The following is a 20,312-nucleotide window of genomic DNA, read 5'->3' as shown; positions in this document are numbered from 1 at the left end:
GAGTGCAGCTCTGGAGTATAATACAGGAGGTAACTCAAGATCAGTACAGGATCAGTAATGTAATGTATGTACACAGTGACTGCACCAGCAGAATAGTGAGTGCAGCTCTGGAGTATAATACAGGATGTAACTCAGGATCAGTAATGTAATGTATGTACACAGTGACTGCACCAGCAGAATAGTGAGTGCAGCTCTGGAGTATAATACAGGATGTAACAAAGGATCAGTAATGTAATGTATATACACAGTGACTGCACCAGCAGAATACTGAGTGCAGCTCTGGAGTATAATACAGGCGGTAACTCAGGATCAGTAATGTATGTACACAGTGACTGCATAGTGAGTTCAGCTCTGGAGTATAATACAGGATGTAACTCAGGATCAGTAATGTAATGTATGGACACAGTGACTGCACCAGCAGAATAGTGAGTGCAGCTCTGGAGTATAATACAGGATGTAACTCAGGATCAGTACAGGATCAGTAATGTAATGTATATACACAGTGACTGCACCAGAAGAATAGTGAGTGCAGCTCTGGGTTATAATACAGGATGTAACTCAGGATCAGTACAGGAACAGTAATGTAATGTATGTACACAGTGACTGCACCAGCAGAATAGTGAGTGCAGCTCTGGAGTATAATACAGGAAGTAACTCAGGATCAGTACAGGATCAGTAATGTATGTACACAGTGACTGCACCAGCAGAATAGTGAGTGCAGCTCTGGAGTATAACACAGGATGGAACTCAGGATCAGTACAGGATCAGTAATGTAATGTATGTACACAGTGACTGCACCAGCAGAATAGTGAGTGCAGCTCTGGAGTATAATACAGGATGTAACTCAGGATCAGTACAGGATCAGTAATGTAATGTATATACACAGTGACTGCACCAGCAGAATAGTGAGTGCAGCTCTGGGGTATAATACAGGATGTAACTCAGGATCAGTACAGGATCAGTAATGTAATGTATGTACACAGTGACTGCACCAGCAGAATAGTGAGTGCAGCTCTGGAGTATAATACAGGAGGTAACTCAGGATCAATACAGGATCAGTAATGTAATGTATGTACACAGTGACTGCACCAGCAGAATAGTGAGTGCAGCTCTGGAGTATAACACAGGATGTAACTCAGGATCAGTAATGTAATGTATGTACACAGTGACTGCACCAGCTGAATAGTGAGTGCAGCTCTGGAGTATAATACAGGAGGTAACTCAGGATCAGTAATGTAATGTATGTACACAGTGATTGCACCAGCAGAATAGTGAGTGCAGCTCTGGAGTATGATACAGGATGTAACTTAGGATCAGTACAGGATCAGTAATGTAATGTATGTACACAGTGACTGCACCAGCAGAATAGTGAGTGCAGCTCTGGAGTATAATACAGGAGGTAACTCAGGATCAGTAATGTAATGTATGTACACAGTGACTGCACCAGCAGAATAGTGAGTGCAGCTCTGGAGTATAATACAGGATGTAACTCAGGATCAGTACCGGATAAGTAATGTAATGTATGTACACAGTGACTGCACCAGCAGAATAGTGAGTGCAGCTCTGGAGTATAATACAGGATGTAACTCAGGATCAGTACAGGATCAGTAATGTAATGTATGTACACAGTGACCTGTACCAGCAGAATAGTGAGTGCAGCTCTGGAGTATAATACAGGAGGTAACTCAGGATCAGTAATGTAATGTATGTACACAGTGAGTGCTGCTCTGGAGTGTTTAAGTATATTGTATCTCAATGACTGCGCTGCTTTTCTAGGAAATCAGCCACCTCTGATAAACCTCAGAGGTGGCCGGTAACCTTTGCAATGAGCAGTAAACTAGAGAAATAATAACCCTTCATTGAGAATAGAGAGGATTTTTAATAAGAGGTAAATTGAAACGTTTTTTTGCAAACCCTTTAACTCCTTGGTATTACAGGTCTTTTTCTTTAGGGTTTTTTTTTCTGTAAGAGATGCCCTTTTATCACCGGGGGGAGCAGAGACATTTCATCTGACAAGATCGGCACTTCCTCTGCTGAAACACTTTGTGCTGCTGTACAGTCATGGCCAAAAGTATTGAGAATGAGACAAATAGTAATTTTTCCAAAGTTTACTGCTTCATTTTTTGTAATGGCAATTTGCATATACTCCTGAATGTCAGAGAGTGATCAGCTTAACAGCAATTACTGTACTTGCAAAGTCAATATTTGCCCAGAAAATGAACTTTAACCCCCAAAACACATTTCAACATCATTGCAGTCCTGCCTTAAAAGGAGCAGCTAACATCGTTTTAGTGATTGATCCATTAACACAGGTGTGGGTGTTGATGAGGACAGGGCTGGCGATCAATCAGTCATGATTAAGTAAGAATGACATCACTGGACACTTTAAAAGGAGGCTGGTTCTTGGTATCATTGTTTCTCTTCAGTTAACCATGGTTATCTCTAAAGAAACACGTGCAGCCATCATTGCACTGCACAAAAATGGCCTAACAGGGAAGAGTATCGCAGCTACAAAGATTGCACCTCAGTCAACAATCTATCGCATCATCAAGAACTTCAAGGAGAGAGCTTCCATTGTTGACAAAAAGGCTCCAGGGCGCCCAAGAAAGACCAGCAAGCGCCAGGACCGTATCTTAAAACTGTTTCAGCTGCGGGATGGGACTACCAGCAGTGCCGAGCTTGCTCAGGAATGGCAGCAGGCTGGTGTGAGTGCTTCTGCACGCACTGTGAGGCGGAGACTCTTTGAGCAAGGGCTGGTTTCAAGGAGGGCAGCAAAGAAACCACTTCTCTCCAGAAAAAACATCAGGGACCGACTGATATTCTGCAAAAGGTACAGGGAGTGGACTGCTGAGGACTGGGGCAAAGTCATTTTCTCTGATGAATCCCCTTTTCGATTGTTTGGGACATCTGGAAAACAGCTTATTCGGAGAACAAGAGGTGAGCGCTACCACCAGTCTTGTCTCATGCCAACTGTAAAGCATCCTGAAACCATTCATGTGTGGGGTTGCTTCTCAGCCAAGGGAATCGGCTCACTCACAGTCTTGCCTAAAAACACAGCCATGAATAAAGAATGGTACCAGAATGTCCTCCAAGAGCAACTTCTCCCAACCGTCCAAGAGCAGTTTGGCGCCCAACAATGCCTTTTCCAGCATGATGGAGCACCTTGCCATAAAGCAAAGGTGATAACAAAATGGCTCATGGAACAAAACATAGAGATTTTGGGTCCATGGCCTGGAAACTCCCCAGATCTTAATCCCATTGACAACTTGTGGTCAATCATCAAGAGACGGGTGGACAAACAAAAACCAACAAATTCTGGCAAAATGCAAGCATTGATTATGCAAGAATGGACTGCTATCAGTCAGGATTTGGTCCAAAAGTTGATTGAGAGCATGCCAGGGAGAATTACAGAGGTCTTGAAGAAGAAGGGGCAACACTGCAAATATTGACTTGCTGCATTAACTCATTCTGTCAATATAACCTATTGGTACTCATAATATGATTGCAATTATATTTCTGTATGTGATATCAACATCAGACAAACACTAATAAAAACCAGAGGCCAGCAGATCATGTGAAAATATAATTTTGGTGTCATTCTCAAAACTTTTGGCCATGACTGTAGAACCCGTCTCCACCCCCTCCTCACATCATGACCATCTCTTTTACTTGTCCCTCCCGAAATACATGAAGCCTGAAATACTCTGTGCTGCTTTGGCCGTGCCAGTACTTTCTTTTTGTTTCTTGTATTCTTCTTTCCTCACCCGTCTCGGTTCTGGTGACTTTCCAGACAGGTGAAGCCGGGGATGGAGGCGACAATCTGCATAGACCCAGACCCGCATTAGTGGATTTGCAAAGAAAGGGTTTCAGTCCGGTTTTAATGAGCCTTTATGGAAAAAATGAACGGAAATGGATCCTGCGGAATAAACAGCCTATATTTTTCCTTTTTACGTATCGTTTTACTGACAAGGTGGCGCAGAGAGAACACGTTGGACGGGCGCTAATTGGCGCTGTCCGTCCGGTAGGCAGCAATTCTGCGTTTTTGGCACCGGGCAGAATTACCCAGATTCCGGCTGCTCCTTCCTCGTCTTATGGCTGATTGTTAATTTATTCATTTATTTATTTATTAGTTTTTTTTCCCTATGTGTCAGTGATTCCTGTCCTGCGGTGCCCGCCGTGAGCCCCGTACCCCCCTCCTGGCATTCTGATTAGGAACAGACCCTGGGTGCCCTCTCCTGCCAACCCCTCTGGGTTCCTTCTCCTTGGCAGGATTCAGGAACGAAGGATTAAAGTTACGCTCGCCACAATTAAGAGTTAAATCTCTGCAAAATTCAGTTTTATAAACGCGCTCTTGTTATTGTGCCCCTCTCCGAACCTGCACCCCCACAAAAAAAAAAAAAGTTTAATGCACTCTTTGGCCATTTCCCCCTCACCTTTTGGCCAAGAACAGCCAGCGTTTTGTTTGAGTCATTTAATCTGTCTGTTTTGCCGCTTTTATTTACCTTTTTTCTTCTCTTCTTTGCCCACTTTGTGTCAGAGCGACGTCTCGCCTGCACTGCGTCCAATTTCCTTTCCCATGGAAAAAAAATGGTTGGGCTTCAGATACTCGGGGGTTTTCCAGCCTCTGCCAGGCTGGGATTAAAAAAAAAAGCACTTTCTACCAGCCGTAATGAGCCGTACTTTCCCCCCGAACACGTCCAAAAAAAAAAAAAAGCAAAAACCCCTCTTGCATTATATTAGCGGCGCAGCGCTGGCACCGGCTGCAGGGAGTATGTGCTTTATGATACTTATCAGCAGCCAGTAATTTTATTAGCCAATTCCTGTGATTATTCTTTCTTCTTTCAGAAAGAGACATAAATATCATTTTTATCTCTTGTCGTTTTTTTTTTTTTTTTTTTTAATATGTGCAAATTAAAAGTTTCCCTCCTTCGGATGACACATAGTCAGCCGTCCGTGTAGACTGTTTCCAAGCACCTGTTGCTGCTTTTAAGGGGTTAAAGCCAAGCGTGACGGCTTTTCCTTTTTTTTTTTTCCTTAAGACAATCCCTTTAAGGAAGGAGAACTACATCTCCTTTCATCTTTTATGGGCCCCTGGCGTCTCCATTCTCAGGAGCGGTGTCGGGGTGGGTCCCCGATACTCGGACATTTATGGATCCGTTGGGTGTCGACTCCAATAAGAGGAACTTTATATTATTGTTTTTATTTTGTTGCTTTTTTTTTCTTTACCCCTTTTTTTTGCATTTTCACTTATAATTCTGTATTTCCATTAATTTTATTATTATTAGTATTATGTTAGTTTTTTTGTTTTTTCTTTACCCTTTTTTTTGCATTTTCACTTACATTTCTGTAACTTATTATTATGCTGTTGTGATTTTGTATTTTTTTTTTTACGCTTGTTTTTTATTTTTTTCTTATTTCTGTTTTTCTGTAACTCTTATTTTTTTTGGTTCCTTATAGAAATGGAGCAGCGTGAGCAACCCCCTCTTTCTTCCGTTAATCCCGCCGCAGTCTCAGGGGTTCACCGCTGTGGTGCTGACCTACGATCGGGTGGAGAGCCTCTTCAGAGTCATCACAGAGGTGTCCAAGGTCCCCAGCCTCTCCAAGCTCCTGGTGGTGTGGAATAACCAGAATAAGAGTCCTCCTGAAGGTATAATCTGCCTGAAGATGTCACCGCTACTGAATACAGACAAAACACAGGCACATAAATGACAGCAGGGTACTGTGTAGCTCTGCCCCTGTTCACAGAGGGGGTGCAACCATTTTAGCAATACCTGTTACTATCAAAATCATTAAAAATAAAAATTTCTATGGTGTTGTCATGGTCATGCACAAGCCTGATAACAACATGGATAATGCCAATCACTGGTGCTGTATCTCCAGCTACATCCGGAGCTGCATTCATAATTCTGCAAGGTACACTGAGGGTGCACAACCTTACTGCAACCATCTGCTGGTTCAGTGTCTGTACAGGGCATGCTCTGCTCTAATGCACGGTGAAGCTCCTAGAATTGCATTGCAGCATGGGGGTGGGGCGCGATATCCCTGTTGACCCCCAGACATTTATTAACGATTGAAAGCAGGAAGTTTCTCAAGGCTTAAGCCAGAGGAAGGAGTTTGAAGTGAGCAATAATCCTGACAGCAGCAGATAAGACCCTTCTTATTACACCACTGAGCGCCCCTCTCTATGACGACCGCTTCCTTATTACCGGGGGGCACTTGAAAAACTAATGGGTGGAAACATATATCTATATGGAGATATACAGCTCTGGCAAAAAATTAAGAGACCACTGCAAAATGTTCAGTTTCTGTGATTTTTCTCTTTCTAGGTATATTTTTGAGTAAAATGTACATTGTTGTTTTAGTCTATAAACTACTGACAACGTCTCAGACATTCAAAGCGAAAAATGTTATATTTATTTGCAGCAAATGATAAAGCGTCAAAATAATAAAAAAGAAACTGAGATACCATGCTTTCAGACCTCAAATAATGCAAAGAAAACAAGTTCTTATTCATTTAGAAACAACAATCCTCATGTTTTAGCTCAGGAAGAGTTCAGAAATCAATATTTGGTGGCATAACCATGATTTTTGATCCCAGCTTTCATGCGTCTTGGCTGCTTTCCACCAGTCTTTCACGCTGCTTTTGGGTGACCTGATGCCGCTCCTGCAGTTCTTCTTTGTTTGATGGCTTGTGACTATCCATCTTCCTCTTGATTACATTCCAGAGGTTTTCAATGGGGTTCAGGTCTGGAGATTGGGCTGGCCATGACAGGGTCTTGATGCGGTGCTCCTTCATCCACACATTGATTGACCTAGCTGTGCGGCATGGGGCATTGTCCTCAGAGTTGGGGAACATTGTCTGAGCAGAAGGAAGCAAGTGTTTATCAAGGATAAACCTTATATGATTCATACGTCCTTCGCGAAGATTAACCTGCCCAATTCCAGCCTTGCTGTAGCATCCCCAGATCATCACCGATCCTCCACCAAATTTCACAGTGGTGCAAGACACTGTGGCTTGTATGCCTCTCCAGGTCTCCGTCTAACCATTAGACGACCAGGTGTTGGGCAAAGCTGAAAATTAGACTCATCAGAGAAGATTACCTTACTCCAGTCCTCTATGGTCCCATCCTTATGGTCTTTGGCAATCTTCAGCGTGGCTCTCCTTTGCTTCTCATTGATGAAAGGCTTTTTTCTAGCTTTACATGACTTGAGGCCTCTACGAGCCTGTTACCAACTGTTCTTGCCGTGCACTTCACCCCAGCTGCCATTTGCCATTCCTTTTGTAGGTCACTTGATGTCATCCTGCGGTTGCTGAGTGACATTGGAATAAGATGACGGTCATCCCGGTCAGTGGAGAGTCGCTTTCACCCCCTGCCGCAATGGATTGCCATCTTCGAATTTTTAAGGATGGCGGCAACATGACGCTCACTGTATCCCTCCGCTAGTAAAGCCAGAATTGAGCTCTTCTTTTCCTCCCTCAAGACTTTTCATTTCAACTCCTTTGGCATGGCTAAAAGTTATTTTTTCATTCTAATTACTTTTGGGCTATTCCTAGCACTTGTTTTGCCATCCAGCTTGTCCTATTGCAAGAGGATTGTGAAGACTACAGCAGTGTTTCTTATACTTTCCCTCGTTACATAAGATTTGGTTCAGGTGATCACCGAATCAGAAGCACATTAAGTAGAATGAGGTGGACTGTGGATGGAATTCAGCTGACACTGGAAGGAATGGCTGAAGACATGGAGAGAAAACTGCACAGTGCTCTCTTAATTTTTGCCAGAGATATATAGATATAGATATAGATATATATATATATATTTTTTTTTTATTCAATTGTTGCATCTTTGCTTCATCATGAAGAAATGAAATGTAAAAACATGACTAAAAAAAGAAGGAAAACAGAATAAGACTAGAGGAGCTTACAGGCTTAAAATTCAGCACTTCATATGCAAAAAAATGTATTCCTGCATTTACAAGAAAGGTATATAAAAAAAATTAAATAATTAGATAGATATATATATTTCCTGTAAATGCAGGAATATATTTTTTGCCTATTAAATTTTATATATTATACAGTTCTGCAAACCAAATTATATATTTAATTCAGTGTTTTTATATGTGTGTGTAATAAAAAAATATATATATATATATATATATATATATATATATATATATATATATATATATATATATATATATATATATATATATAGTGAAATAATAAACATTGTAAATGATTTGCCCATCCTATCACTAAATTAAAATGAATGAACTAACTTTGAACTTTACTATGTCTTGATATAGTCCATTTTTGTGTACGCAGCTCCCCTACAGAGCCATGTGTATCTATGGTTCCAGCCAGCACGAACCCTGCGTACAGTCTGATCCTGCGGCTAATTTCTTCCATCTCAGTCCTCATGTGTCTGTAGGGAATTTAATCAGAAGGGACAGAGGGAGAGAAGTGGTACACGACTGCAAGATCAGATTATACTGACATAGCTCTGCATAGGGGCTGTATACACAATTTTTCATTGATTTATTTTTACAATTTTTTTTGTTTTATTGTAAGTTTTCGCTGTAAATAGGTTTGAGCACATGCAGTGCAGGGAACACATGGTTGCAGGTCGCTGTGTAAATGGATCTGAGTCCTCAGCAGCCGGGGGTGGAGGCGGCTAATCGTATGTAAATAAGAAGTTATCACATGCAAGTCCGGTCGCGGTGCTACCAGGGGCCTCCTTACAGTAGCCGATAATTAAGCAGCCGGCTGGTGTTTGGGTGGAGATGTCAGCGGAGACTTCAAGGTCTCCCGATTCTTCCTCATGCAGCTTTCATATCACTTTTAAACAAATAGTGCGGTCAGAGCAGGAAAGCTGCAGGGAAGCCGTCCACCGCTGCAGAGAAGCTGTACTCCCGCTGCATCCATCTTCATTTTCTTTCTTTTGATACTTCCAACTGCCTGATACACTCAGAAAATGTAACCCAATTTAATGGACTATCATAAGGGAGTTGAGATCAGTACAGGCTGACGCCCCCCACTGGGGACATTGAGGATTCCATGACGCTTTCTAGATCTTAAAGGGGTTTTCTGACTTCTTCATGTGAATAAAGCCTAACTGGTGTATAAACAAAAAGTTCTACAACTTTAGAATAAACTTTTTATCAATGTCTCACCATTTTCAAGATTCCTGTTTGCTGTCAATGATTTAACACCACTTTTTTTTTTAACCATTTGGAGACACGGATATTTTTATTTATTTATATTTTCTTTTCACTTTCTTTTTTTTTTCCTCCCCTTCTTAAAGGAACCATAACTTTTTTTTTTCCTCCACAAAGCCACATAAGGACTTTCTTCTTGCAGGATGTAGTTGACGTTTTAAATGATACCATATAATGTCCTGAAAAACAGGGAAAAAAAATTCAAAGTGGTGGAAAAAATAGTAATTTGAGTTTTGTTCTTACAACATTCACTTTTTGGTAAAAATTATCCTGTGAATTTCTTCTACAAGTTTACATATCTGTACAATACAAGTTATATATGTGCGTGTGTGTGTAATTCTTTTCTCTTTCTCTTTTTTTTTTCTTTTTTGCTCGCTCTCTTTTGCTCGCCCGCTCGCTCTCTTTTGCTCGCTCGCTCTCTCTTTTGATCGCCCGCTCGCTCTCTTTTGCTCGCCCTCTCTTTTGCTCGCCCTCTCTTTTGCTCGCCCTCTCTTTTGCTCGCCCTCTCTTTTGCTCGCCCTCTCTTTTGCTCGCCCTCTCTTTTGCTCGCCCTCTCTTTTGCTCGCCCTCTCTTTTGCTCGCCCGCTCGCTCTCTTTTGCTCGCCCGCTCGCTCTCTCTTTTGCTCGCCCGCTCGCTCTCTCTTTTGCTCGCCCGCTCGCTCTCTCTTTTGCTCGCCCGCTCGCTCTCTCTTTTGCTCGCCCGCTCGCTCTCTTTTGCTCGCCCGCTCGCTCTCTCTTTTGCTCGCCCGCTCGCTCTCTCTTTTGCTCGCCCGCTCGCTCTCTCTTTTGCTCGCCCGCTCGCTCTCTTTTGCTCGCCCGCTCGCTCTCTTTTGCTCGCCCGCTCGCTCTCTCTTTTGCTCGCCCGCTCGCTCTCTCTTTTGCTCGCCCGCTCGCTCTCTTTTGCTCGCCCGCTCTCTCTTTTGCTCGCCCGCTCTCTCTTTTGCTCGCCCGCTCTCTTTTGCTCGCCCGCTCGCTCTCGCTCTTTTGCTCGCCCGCTCGCTCTCTCTCTTTTGCTCGCCCGCTCGCTCTCTCTCTTTTGCTCGCCCGCTCGCTCTCTCTCTTTTGCTCGCCCGCTCGCTCTCTCTCTTTTGCTCGCCCGCTCGCTCTCTCTCTTTTGCTCGCCCGCTCGCTCTCTCTCTTTTGCTCGCCCGCTCGCTCTCTCTCTTTTGCTCGCCCGCTCGCTCTCTCTCTTTTGCTCGCCCTCTCTCTTTTGCTCGCCCGCTCGCTCTCTTTCTCTATACAGTGGCATGTAAAAGTTTGTGCACCCCCGGTCAAAATTGTTGTTGCGAACAGTTCAGCAAGATGCAATGATCTCTAAGAGGCCTAAAGTTAAACTATGTATGTACTGTATGTATGTGTGTGTGTGTGTGTGTGTGTATGTATATATTCATCTTTTACATTTTAAAAATAACAAAACTGAAAATGGGCCAATGCAAAAGTTTGGACACCCGCGGAGATTTGTGTGCTCAGATAACTTTGACGAAGGTTTCAGACCATAATTAGTCTGTTAGGGTTGTGGCTTGTTCACTATCATCGTTAGGAAAGTCCAGGTGATGCACATTTCCCAGCTTTATAAAAACCTGGCCTCCTCTAACCTTGTGCCCAAAAACAGCAGCCGTGGGTTCTTCTAAGCAGCTGTTGAGCTCCCTGAAAATGGTGAAGGCCACAAAATAGGAGAAGGCTATAAGAAGATAGAAAAGTGTTTTCAAGTTGCCCTTTCCTCAGTTTGAAATGTAATTAATAAATGGCAGTTAACAGGAAGAGTGGAGGTCAAGATAAGGTCTGGAAAACCAAGCTAAATTTCAGTGAGAGCTGCTGGTAGGATTGCTAGAGAGGCAAATCAGAACCCCCGCTTGACTGCAAAAGACCTTCAGAAAGATTTAGCAGACTCTGGAGTTGTGGTACATTGTTCTACTGATCAGAGACACCTGCACAAATATGGCCTTCATGGAAGAGTCATCAGAGGAAAACCTTTCCTGTGTCCTCGCCATAAAATTCAGAGTCAGAAGTGTAAAAGAACATCTAAATAAGCCTGATGCATCCTGGACACAAGTCCTGTGGGCCGAGGAGGTTACAATAGAACTCTTTGGCCACAATGATCTAACGTATGTGTGGAGAAAAAAGGGCAGAGAATTTCCAGAAAGGAACATCTCGCCAACCATTAAGCATGGGGGAGGATCAATCATGCTTTGGGTTTGTGTTGCAGCCAATGGCACAGGGAACATTTCACTGGTAGAAGGAAGAATGAATTCAATGAAGTTTCAACAAATTTTTGATGCAAACATAACATCTGTGAAAAAGCTGAAGCTGCGCCCTTCTGGAGTCTGGGAAAGCTGGGTGACTATTATTACTGCCACCGTCTACACCTGATGCTTTATATTCACGTTTTCTTCTTCACAGAAAGTCTTTGGCCCAAGATCCGAGTTCCCCTGAAAGTGGTTCGGACGGCGGAGAATAAACTCAGTAACCGCTTCTTCCCTTATGACGAGATCGAGACGGAGGCAGTGCTCGCCATCGACGATGACATCATCATGTTAACGTCGGACGAGTTGCAGTTTGGTTACGAGGTAAGAGACCCCCTAACAGAGAAGCAAGTGTCCCCCACGGAGCCAAGTTTAAAGGGGACCCCAACGTCTGTGCTGTACACATCAGTATACACCTCCCCTTTAAGATGCTTTACTGTGTAGACGCTCCCGGAACATTGGCAGGTAGAGCGTTCTCTGTCATCTGAGGTTGGTCGAGGTCTCGGGGGAATTCGGCAATAACATTATTGGTGGCAGCTGCGGGACTGGTGGGTTCTGTGGGAAATCTGCTCCGCGCCGCGTTCACACTGCTCCATGCTGCTTTTCATTGCTCTTCGGAGACTTCATATTGCTGGTTACTGGCCCGATTCCTCCTGATGGATGATGTCAATGAGCCGACTCCGCTGCTCGCTTTATTTTTAGCACTTTTAACAAATATGGACTCGAGGGAACAGACAGACGCGCCTCCGTCTACAACTTTAATTAAAGGGGGTCACTCCTTTTTTATGAATTCCCAGTGATTAGTGGCCCTTTCCTACCCTCTGCAATAGTGATCGCAGCCTTTTTCATCCTAATCCTCCTGCTTCACATACACAAGACCAACACTACGATGAAGCGGGGGAAGGCAGCGCATGTGAGGGAACAACTCCCAAATGGGAGCAATTCCTATAGAAACACATTAGGCAACTGCTTGTAGTGCAATACCATAAATGTAATAGCAAAAATGTCTCTGCGGCTTCTCGAGGAGTTGTTCTTTGCAGGCTGACTCTGTGGCATCCATGTATATGGGGGTGCGGTGACTGCAGTCCGGGGGTCACCTGTCGTAAACTTGTCCCTCTCGGCAGCTCATTACCGGCTCGGCACTGATTTTGAGAAGCACATTTGTAATTTCGCTGACACTTCTCTCATTCTTCATTTAGGAGAATCCTCTGACCCTTTCTTCCCCCTCTCCGGGCCGGTAAATCAGCCCCATTTAATGTGGTCAGTAGCATGTTTAACATTTCGGGGTGCTACTAATGATCGCCCAGCCTGTTCTCATTTTCCTGTAGTTTTGATCCCCTTGTCAGCGGTCAAGTTATGGATGAAGTGACGGAGATGGAGGGTCTGATTGTATCCAGCTGCTGACTCGGGGGGCGACACGTCTGTCTGCGGCAGCGTTACGAATTCTGCACAACACCCCCTCATACCCCCACCCTCTATTTTGTAAATTTTCTCTTTCAAATCCCATGGTGTAAGCTAGGGATCTGCCGGTTACTCCTTGTCCAGCCGGGCCAAGTCTTCTGCTAATCTCTCATGTTTCATCCACGTGGCAGAGGATGGGGATGGGGGTCCTAAGCGAGGATGCACCCTAAATCATACTCAAGTGTCCTCATCCTTTTAGTCTGGCCATTTCTTGATGGAGGAGGCGCTCATTAATTGCACGCAAGGCGCATGACCGCATGCGATCGTCTTCACCGGTCACTCAACAATCAGCACCTAGATGACCATTGTTGGCTTAACTTTATTTCTAAAGAATACGGACCCCCTTGTACTGCATTATCCTAAATGCAAAATTGAAGCGGTTATTCCAGTTCTAACAAGTGTTCAAATGTCCACCCAGTAGGGATTGGTTGTTTGATTAGGGGGGCTCCCTAAATGTTGCCAGGATTTGGATTCTGTGCATCTCCTTAAAATGGAAAGGTCGTCCCGCCTGCAGATGATCGGGATAACTCAGTGTCGTACTTGATCATCTGTCAGCCCCAAAATCTTTGAATGTGAGACCACCGCTCCTTACAAATAAGGCACATGGGACCCCCCAGTCTGATAAGATATCTAGCCATTATGGCCAATTATCTTTGTAAGTCATCTTCATTGAACATTTCCTATAATTTTGCTGCTGTAGAGCCTGTGCAGCTCCTTCACTTAGCTGACTGTTCTGCTGCTACTCATATAGATCCTGGCTGTGTCCGCTTTCTCTGCTTTCCCTTCTCTCAGCGTTAGAGATACCAGCAGGGAGGAGGAGGTTGTCCACAGCAGACCAAAGTGAAGGGATGAGGACAGCAACCAAGATTTTTAAGGAGGGCAGATCACACAGATTGTACTGAGTCACCGTATAGGTCTGGAAAAGAACAGGTGGAGAGGGTGAATCACAGATCGGGTGTGGGTAGCACCCATGGCTAAGTCTGCAGAGGTAGGGAGAATCGCACCAAGGGAGACAAGATCCGTCACTGTCTGTACAAGGAGTAATCCATACAGGAATGAAGCTGTGCCAGTGAGGACAGCACATCCAACACTTATTACTGTGAGGATAGAAAAAGTCAGAAGCAAATGAAGCTAGGAAGGCTGAAACCTACTGCTAATTATTATTATAAGATATATCTGCAGCCTTTACTGCTGAATGGTTTCGTTTATTATCCCCACACTATATCTCTGCCAGGTATGGAGGGAATTTCCTGACCGACTGGTTGGATACCCAGGACGACTCCACCTGTGGGACCACGAAATGAACAAGTGGAAATACGAGTCTGAATGGACCAACGAGGTGTCGATGGTGCTGACTGGAGCTGCATTCTATCATAAGGTAATGACTCCGACCCTATAGTTATGGGGTCACCTACAAGTTTTGACCCCCTTTAGTTATGGGGTCAAAGTTCTGGCCAGAGACACTAGGTCCGGTGTCATGGTGGTGATCATGCATGTTGGTGCCGGACTGACGTGAATCTTCTCTTTTCACCTTTGTAGTATTTTAATTACTTGTACACCTACAAGATGCCCGGAGACATCAAGAACTGGGTGGACGCCCACATGAATTGTGAAGACATCGCAATGAACTTCTTGGTCGCCAACGTAACTGGGAAGGCTCCGATCAAGGTAACGCAGTCAATAACCCATCACCAGACGCTATCTGAATTCTGGTGAATTATTTATAAAAGGCTTGTCTGAGAAAAATAAAAAGGGGTCAGATTTTTGTTTCCAGAAAAAGCACCACTCTTGGCTGTGACTGGTATTGTAGCTCAAATGAATACTGCAGTACCACATACTGGCCACAAGCAAAGGTGGAGCCCTTTCTAAAAAAAAAAGGAAAGAAACTTTAACCCTTTCAAGCATTAAAATTCACCCTTTTTCTGGTGTTTACATCAGCTGTATCACCCAGTCTCCCATCATTTCCATTGTCGCAGCGCAGCGGCCTGGTATCGGAGCGGAGTCACTGGGCACCACATATAGAAGACCATCTGTCGGCCCCGGGACAGCTGACGAGAGGAATGTTAATTGTAAATTTCACCCCTCGCGAATGTTAATTTAAAAGTGATCTTGCAATTATCTTCTCCAATCCCCGGTATTACCGGGGGTATCTCTCTGATATCAGCCACGCTTTGATCCTGAGCCCTTCACACATACATTTCCCGTGGTGTCATCCGCGCACGGATCAGTTGTTGCGTTGGAATCTCCTCCGCTTGTAGGTTGGTAACCCCGAGTTCCTGTCAGCTCCAGCCGTCCATCGCTCCTGGGGATTATCCTTTGCTGATGTTTGGGGAGAAATAAAGGGGCAGCGCCGCTCATCTGTCTCGTCGGCTGAAGGTTACAGAGAAGCCGCAGAGAGCTGGAAAACTCCATGAGACAAGATGGAGTTTACACAGGGACCTTGAGAAGTCATTAAAAGGGAATTAAAGGGCTTGTCTTCACCGGGTCTTTCCAGAAGGGAGGGGGGGGGGGGGGGATGGATGAAGATCCTGCAATCTGTTTTCATCGGCTCTTGGGCTTAGCACTGCTCTACCCAACCCGAGCTGCCTGAAACCAGAGAACAACAAACACGTCCCGTTCCCCTGTGATCAATATTGCACAAGTTGACGGCTTCTCCTTTTTCATCCCCCCCTATAGGTGACACCGCGCAAAAAGTTCAAGTGCCCCGAGTGCACCGCCATCGACGGGCTGTCATTGGACCAGACGCATATGGTGGAAAGGTAAGTGTCCCCCGGCCCTCGTGTGTCACCGCTCTGCTGGGTTCTCATGAATCCATCAATTATGGCGCTGTAGTACCCGGCCACATTCTCTGATTTTTGCAGGTGATGGAAATAGCTGAGCGTTGTACTTTGCCCCAAAAACTTTGAATGGAACAGAAGCGCACATGTAAGACCATCGCTCCTTTTGAATAAGGGACATGGGACCCCCTAGTCTGATCAGAACTAGAGCCATTATGACCAATTATTTTTTTAAGTCATCTTCACTGAACATTTCCTGTCATTTTGCTGCTGAAGAGCCTGTGCAGCTCTTTCACTTAGCTGACTGTTCTGCTGCTACTCATATAGATCCTGGCTGTGTCCGCTTTCTCTGCTTTCCCTTCTCTCAGCATTCACCACATAATCAGTACCTAGACATTGGCTGAACCTTATTCCTAAAGAATATGGACCCATTTGTACTGCATTATTTATTGTTAATTTGCTTCCTATATGGAAAATTAAAGGGGTTATTCCAGTTCTAACAAGTGTCCCAACTATTCACACGGTAAGGGTTGGTTGTTTGATTAGGGGGGCTCCCTAGAGGTTGCCAGAATTGGGATTCTGTGCATCTCCTTCAGTTGGAAAGGCTGCCACACTTGCTGGTGATGGGGATAGCTGAGCGCCGTGCTTGGCCCCAAAAACTTTGAATGGAGCAGAAGTGCACATGTGAGACCACTGCTCCTTTTGAATAAGGGACATGGGCCCACCCTCCCCCTCCAGTCTGATAAGAAATCTAGCCATTATGACCAATTATCTTTTTAAGCCATCTTCACTGAACATTTCCTATTATTTTGCTGCTGTAGAGTCGGTGCAGCTACTTCACTTAGCTGACTGTTCTGCTGCTACTCGTATAGATCCTGGCTGTGTCCGCTTTCTCTGCTTTCCCTACTCTCAGCATTAGAGATACCAGCAGGGAGGAGGAGGTTGTCCACAGCAGACCAAAGTGAGATAAGGACAGCAACCAAGGTTTCAAGGAGGGCAGATCACACAGATTGTACTAAAGCGGAGTTAATAAATGAGCTTCCCGATGTATTTTTGTATTTTGCTGCCAGTCTACATTGAACGTCATCACAGATCACGTAAATGGTCTCGTTGATGGAAGGCAATTTAAAAAGCACCGTCGCCCTCCCACCAAATAAAATTCTCCCCAGGCAGGTTCATTAAGTGGAAATACACCACCTCCACAGAATTGCAGGTTTATTATCCCTCCATCCAGCAATTGCTGTGTATGCCATGTTTAGACTTATACATTTTCTGCCATCTTTTCTCCATCCCGCACCGTTCTTAGGAATCCGCGGCCGAGCATGTGCTCCACAAATGTCCCGCTCCGAGGGGGTTAAGAGATGAAATGAGTGAGTTATGGAGGAGCCGATCTCCGTCCATATGTCTGCAGCGTCCAGGCCTTATCTCGGCCCGGGCTGGAGGGCTGATCGCTCTCCTGATGAGCTGTCAGGCACACAGCTTTAGGAATGGCAGGAATTTGGGGAGTCCGCCTGGACTGTCGACCTTAACCCGTTCCTTGTAGGGAAAAAAAATCAAGGTGTTAGTCTGTCCGCTGTGTAAGTCTGGAAAAGATGGATGACGCCGGACTGTTGCTTCTCCGCAGGGCCGAGGGCTCATCTTGGGCACTCTGTGTATATAGATGGCACAGTTCGTGACTTGCTACTAGGATTTTTTTTTCATCTGATAATATATTTTATCTAATATTCACCAAGCCGGTCTAGGAAAAAGTATCCAGCCTTAGGAAAGCGCCCACAGCGCAAAAGGGTCCATAGGGAAGGACCGACAGCAACCAAAACTCGCCCCGAGTCTAGGCCACTTCTGCTACATGGTAAATGGGGGTCTCCATGCTCCTCGCCAGGTTGGGCCAGGTTAAGGTTCAGTAATGATGGGTCAGGGTCTTGGGATTTGGTGTGCGTGAGCGGCCGGGCCACGGATGTACGCGCAGTCTGTCTATGGCGTGCTCTTCCGCCAGGCTCAGCTGGGTACTTGGGTTTCGCACATTCTTGCTGTCATCAGGAGGTGCTGGCGCGTTGGCTGGAGTTGTGTCGGACCTGTAGACTGATGATTTTCACGCTCCACGTGCATGAGTCAAGATGGATCCCCCGCAGGTAGGAACATATGAACGTCCAGCAGAGAAGCCAGAGCTGAAGGAGGGGGATGCGGTGAAGAATGCAGCGGGATCAATATCTCATATTTCTTAAGATGTCCTGGAGCTAATATTATGGATGTGTCCAAGGCCTTCATATCCTATGTCATCGGCATGCAACCAGAGACTTTGCAGCTAGTGTTACACTACAACTCCCAGCTTGCCCTGGCCTTTTATATTCTGTAATGTTGGCTTGCACCTTGTGGCTCTCCAGCTGTCAGTAGTATAAGGCTGCGTGCCCACGAAGCATTTTCCAAGCGTTTATGCTGCGTAATTTACGCAGTGTAAACGCTTGGGAAACTCTTGGTAATCCGTCCCCCATGGTCCCCAATGACAAGCCGCAGTGTCAATGCCCATGCTGTGCTCAAAAATCCGCAGCATGTCCATTAATTTTGCGGACACGCAGCGTAATCATTGCCATTGACTTGCATTGAACCACGTGACAGCCGCATCACTGCATGTGGATAAGCGGATATCACACGGTTCAATGTGCGGATGGTACCCAGGTCTGGAGGAGAGAAGACTCTCATCCAGACCCAGGTACCATAGAAACTGTAAAAAAAAAAAAAATTAAATAAAAAATAAAGATTATACTCACCTTCCGATGTCTTCCCGGTGTTTTGTCTGCTCCGTCCGGTCTCTTGCATTGCTCGCGCTGTTGTGAAGGAGCTGCCATGACGTCATTGAGTCATGTGACCTGACACATGACTGAATGACGTCACCGCAGGTCCTTCACAACAGCGCGAGCAATGCAAGAGACCGGACGGAGCAGACAAAACACCGGGAAGACATCGGAAGGTGAGTATAATCTTTATTTTATTTTTTATCATTCTTATTCTTTTTTTTTAAACTAACTTGGTCACGCTACTATAAATCCATGACAGTTGCATGGATTTATATTGTGTGAACAAGTTGTCAAGCACTTTTCCAAGTGATGCTAAAATTGCTTGGAAAAGCGCTTGATAACCCGCATGCAGAAATGCAAGTGAAGAACGCTTCACAAACGCTTCTACTTGGCGGGAAAAACGCATGTACAATCCGCATGTACAATCCGCATGCGTTTTTCCTGCCAGGGAGAAGCGTAAAAAATATGCAGCATTTCTGCATCGTGGGCACATAGCCTTACTCCCAGCATCGATCATAGTAAGCTTCTTTCACTCCGCAGCTTTGTTGGGTAGCCCGGATGCATCGATACTTGCCAAGGTGCCAGTTTTGGCTCCTGGTTAATGATCTCGCTGCGCTGCGATCGCGTTCTCTGCCTCTGGCCGCCTTCTGTTGGGTAATGCTGAAAGGCTTGGTTATAAAGCGGCTTAGCTCCGGCCCGATCGGGCCACTTAGGTCTGATATACAGCACCATGCCACTAAGTGTTCTGACAACTGCGAAGTCTCCATTGTTGTCAGGAGATCTGAAGCCGCGCAGCATCAACAACCCAAGGATTTACAAGTTTATTGTCCTACATGGATAACATTGCAAATTGCTTGTAAATACAAACAGTTTACTTTTAAAAATCCCTCCTGGGAGATGTTTTTTATTTTTATTGTTACGTCCTGTTGCCTCATCTACTACCCACCGCTACTGTCAGAGGTGGTCGATCTCTTAGGCAAGGAGCACAGATGTATATGTCTGTGAGCGCTGGATCCTCTGATACTGCAGTGGCAAAGCCTAGCGGCATCGAAGGGCGCTCCGTATGGGCCAATGGCACTGCCATGCCGCATGTCTGAGCTGTCAGTCATGTAGGCAGTAGTGTGCTCCTGAAGTGCTGCAGCATGTCCGAGCTGTCAGTCATGTAGGCAGTAGTGTGCTCCTGAAGCGCTGCAGCTTGTCCGAGCTGTCAATAATCTGGTAGACAGTAGTACGCTCCTGAAGCACTGCAGCATGTCCGAGCTGTCAGTCATGTAGACAGTATTGCGCTCCTGAAGCGCTGCAGCATGTCCGAGCTGTCAATAATCAGGTAGACAGTAGTGCGCTCCTGAAGCGCTGCAGCATGTCCGAGCTGTCAATAATCAGGTAGACAGTATTGCGCTCCTGAAGCGCTGCAGCATGTCCGAGCTGTCAGTCATGTAGACAGTATTGCGCTCCTGAAGCGCTGCAGCATGTCCGAGCTGTCAGTCATGTAGACAGTAGTGCGCTCCTGAAGCACTGCAGCATGTCCGAGCTGTCAATAATCAGGTAGACAGTAGTGCGCTCCTGAAGCGCTGCAGCATGTCCGAGCTGTCAATAATCAGGTAGACAGTAGTGCGCTCCTGAAGCGCTGCAGCATGTCCGAGCTGTCAGTCATGTAGGCAGTAGTGTGCTCCTGAAGCGCTGCAGCTTGTCCGAGCTGTCAGTCATGTAGGCAGTATTGCGCTCCTGAAGCGCTGCAGCTTGTCCGAGCTGTCAGTCATGTAGGCAGTATTGCGCTCCTGAAGCTCTGCAGCATGTCCGAGCTGTCAGTCATGTAGGCAGTA

At 45.3% G+C, this 20,312-nt stretch overlaps 1 protein-coding gene across 2 annotated transcripts in view; it reads left to right on the top strand.

Moving 5' to 3' along the window:
* Nucleotides 1-20,312, top strand: part of EXT2 (exostosin glycosyltransferase 2) — a 103,123-nt gene that overhangs the window by 74,934 nt on the left and 7,877 nt on the right. For both annotated transcript variants that reach the window (XM_073658165.1, XM_073658164.1), the window contains exons 9-13: nucleotides 5,458-5,647; nucleotides 11,617-11,783; nucleotides 14,155-14,298; nucleotides 14,460-14,588; nucleotides 15,597-15,679. In XM_073658165.1, coding sequence (XP_073514266.1) covers nucleotides 5,458-5,647; nucleotides 11,617-11,783; nucleotides 14,155-14,298; nucleotides 14,460-14,588; nucleotides 15,597-15,679 — 713 coding nt within the window. The remainder of the gene's footprint in view (nucleotides 1-5,457; nucleotides 5,648-11,616; nucleotides 11,784-14,154; nucleotides 14,299-14,459; nucleotides 14,589-15,596; nucleotides 15,680-20,312) is intronic.

Source organism: Phyllobates terribilis, unplaced genomic scaffold (assembly GCF_046119375.1).
Source record: "Phyllobates terribilis strain yellow unplaced genomic scaffold, ASM4611937v1 Scaffold_13__5_contigs__length_258822181, whole genome shotgun sequence".
Taxonomy (NCBI): domain Eukaryota; kingdom Metazoa; phylum Chordata; class Amphibia; order Anura; family Dendrobatidae; genus Phyllobates; species Phyllobates terribilis.
This window is presented reverse-complemented; position numbering and strand designations above follow the sequence as displayed.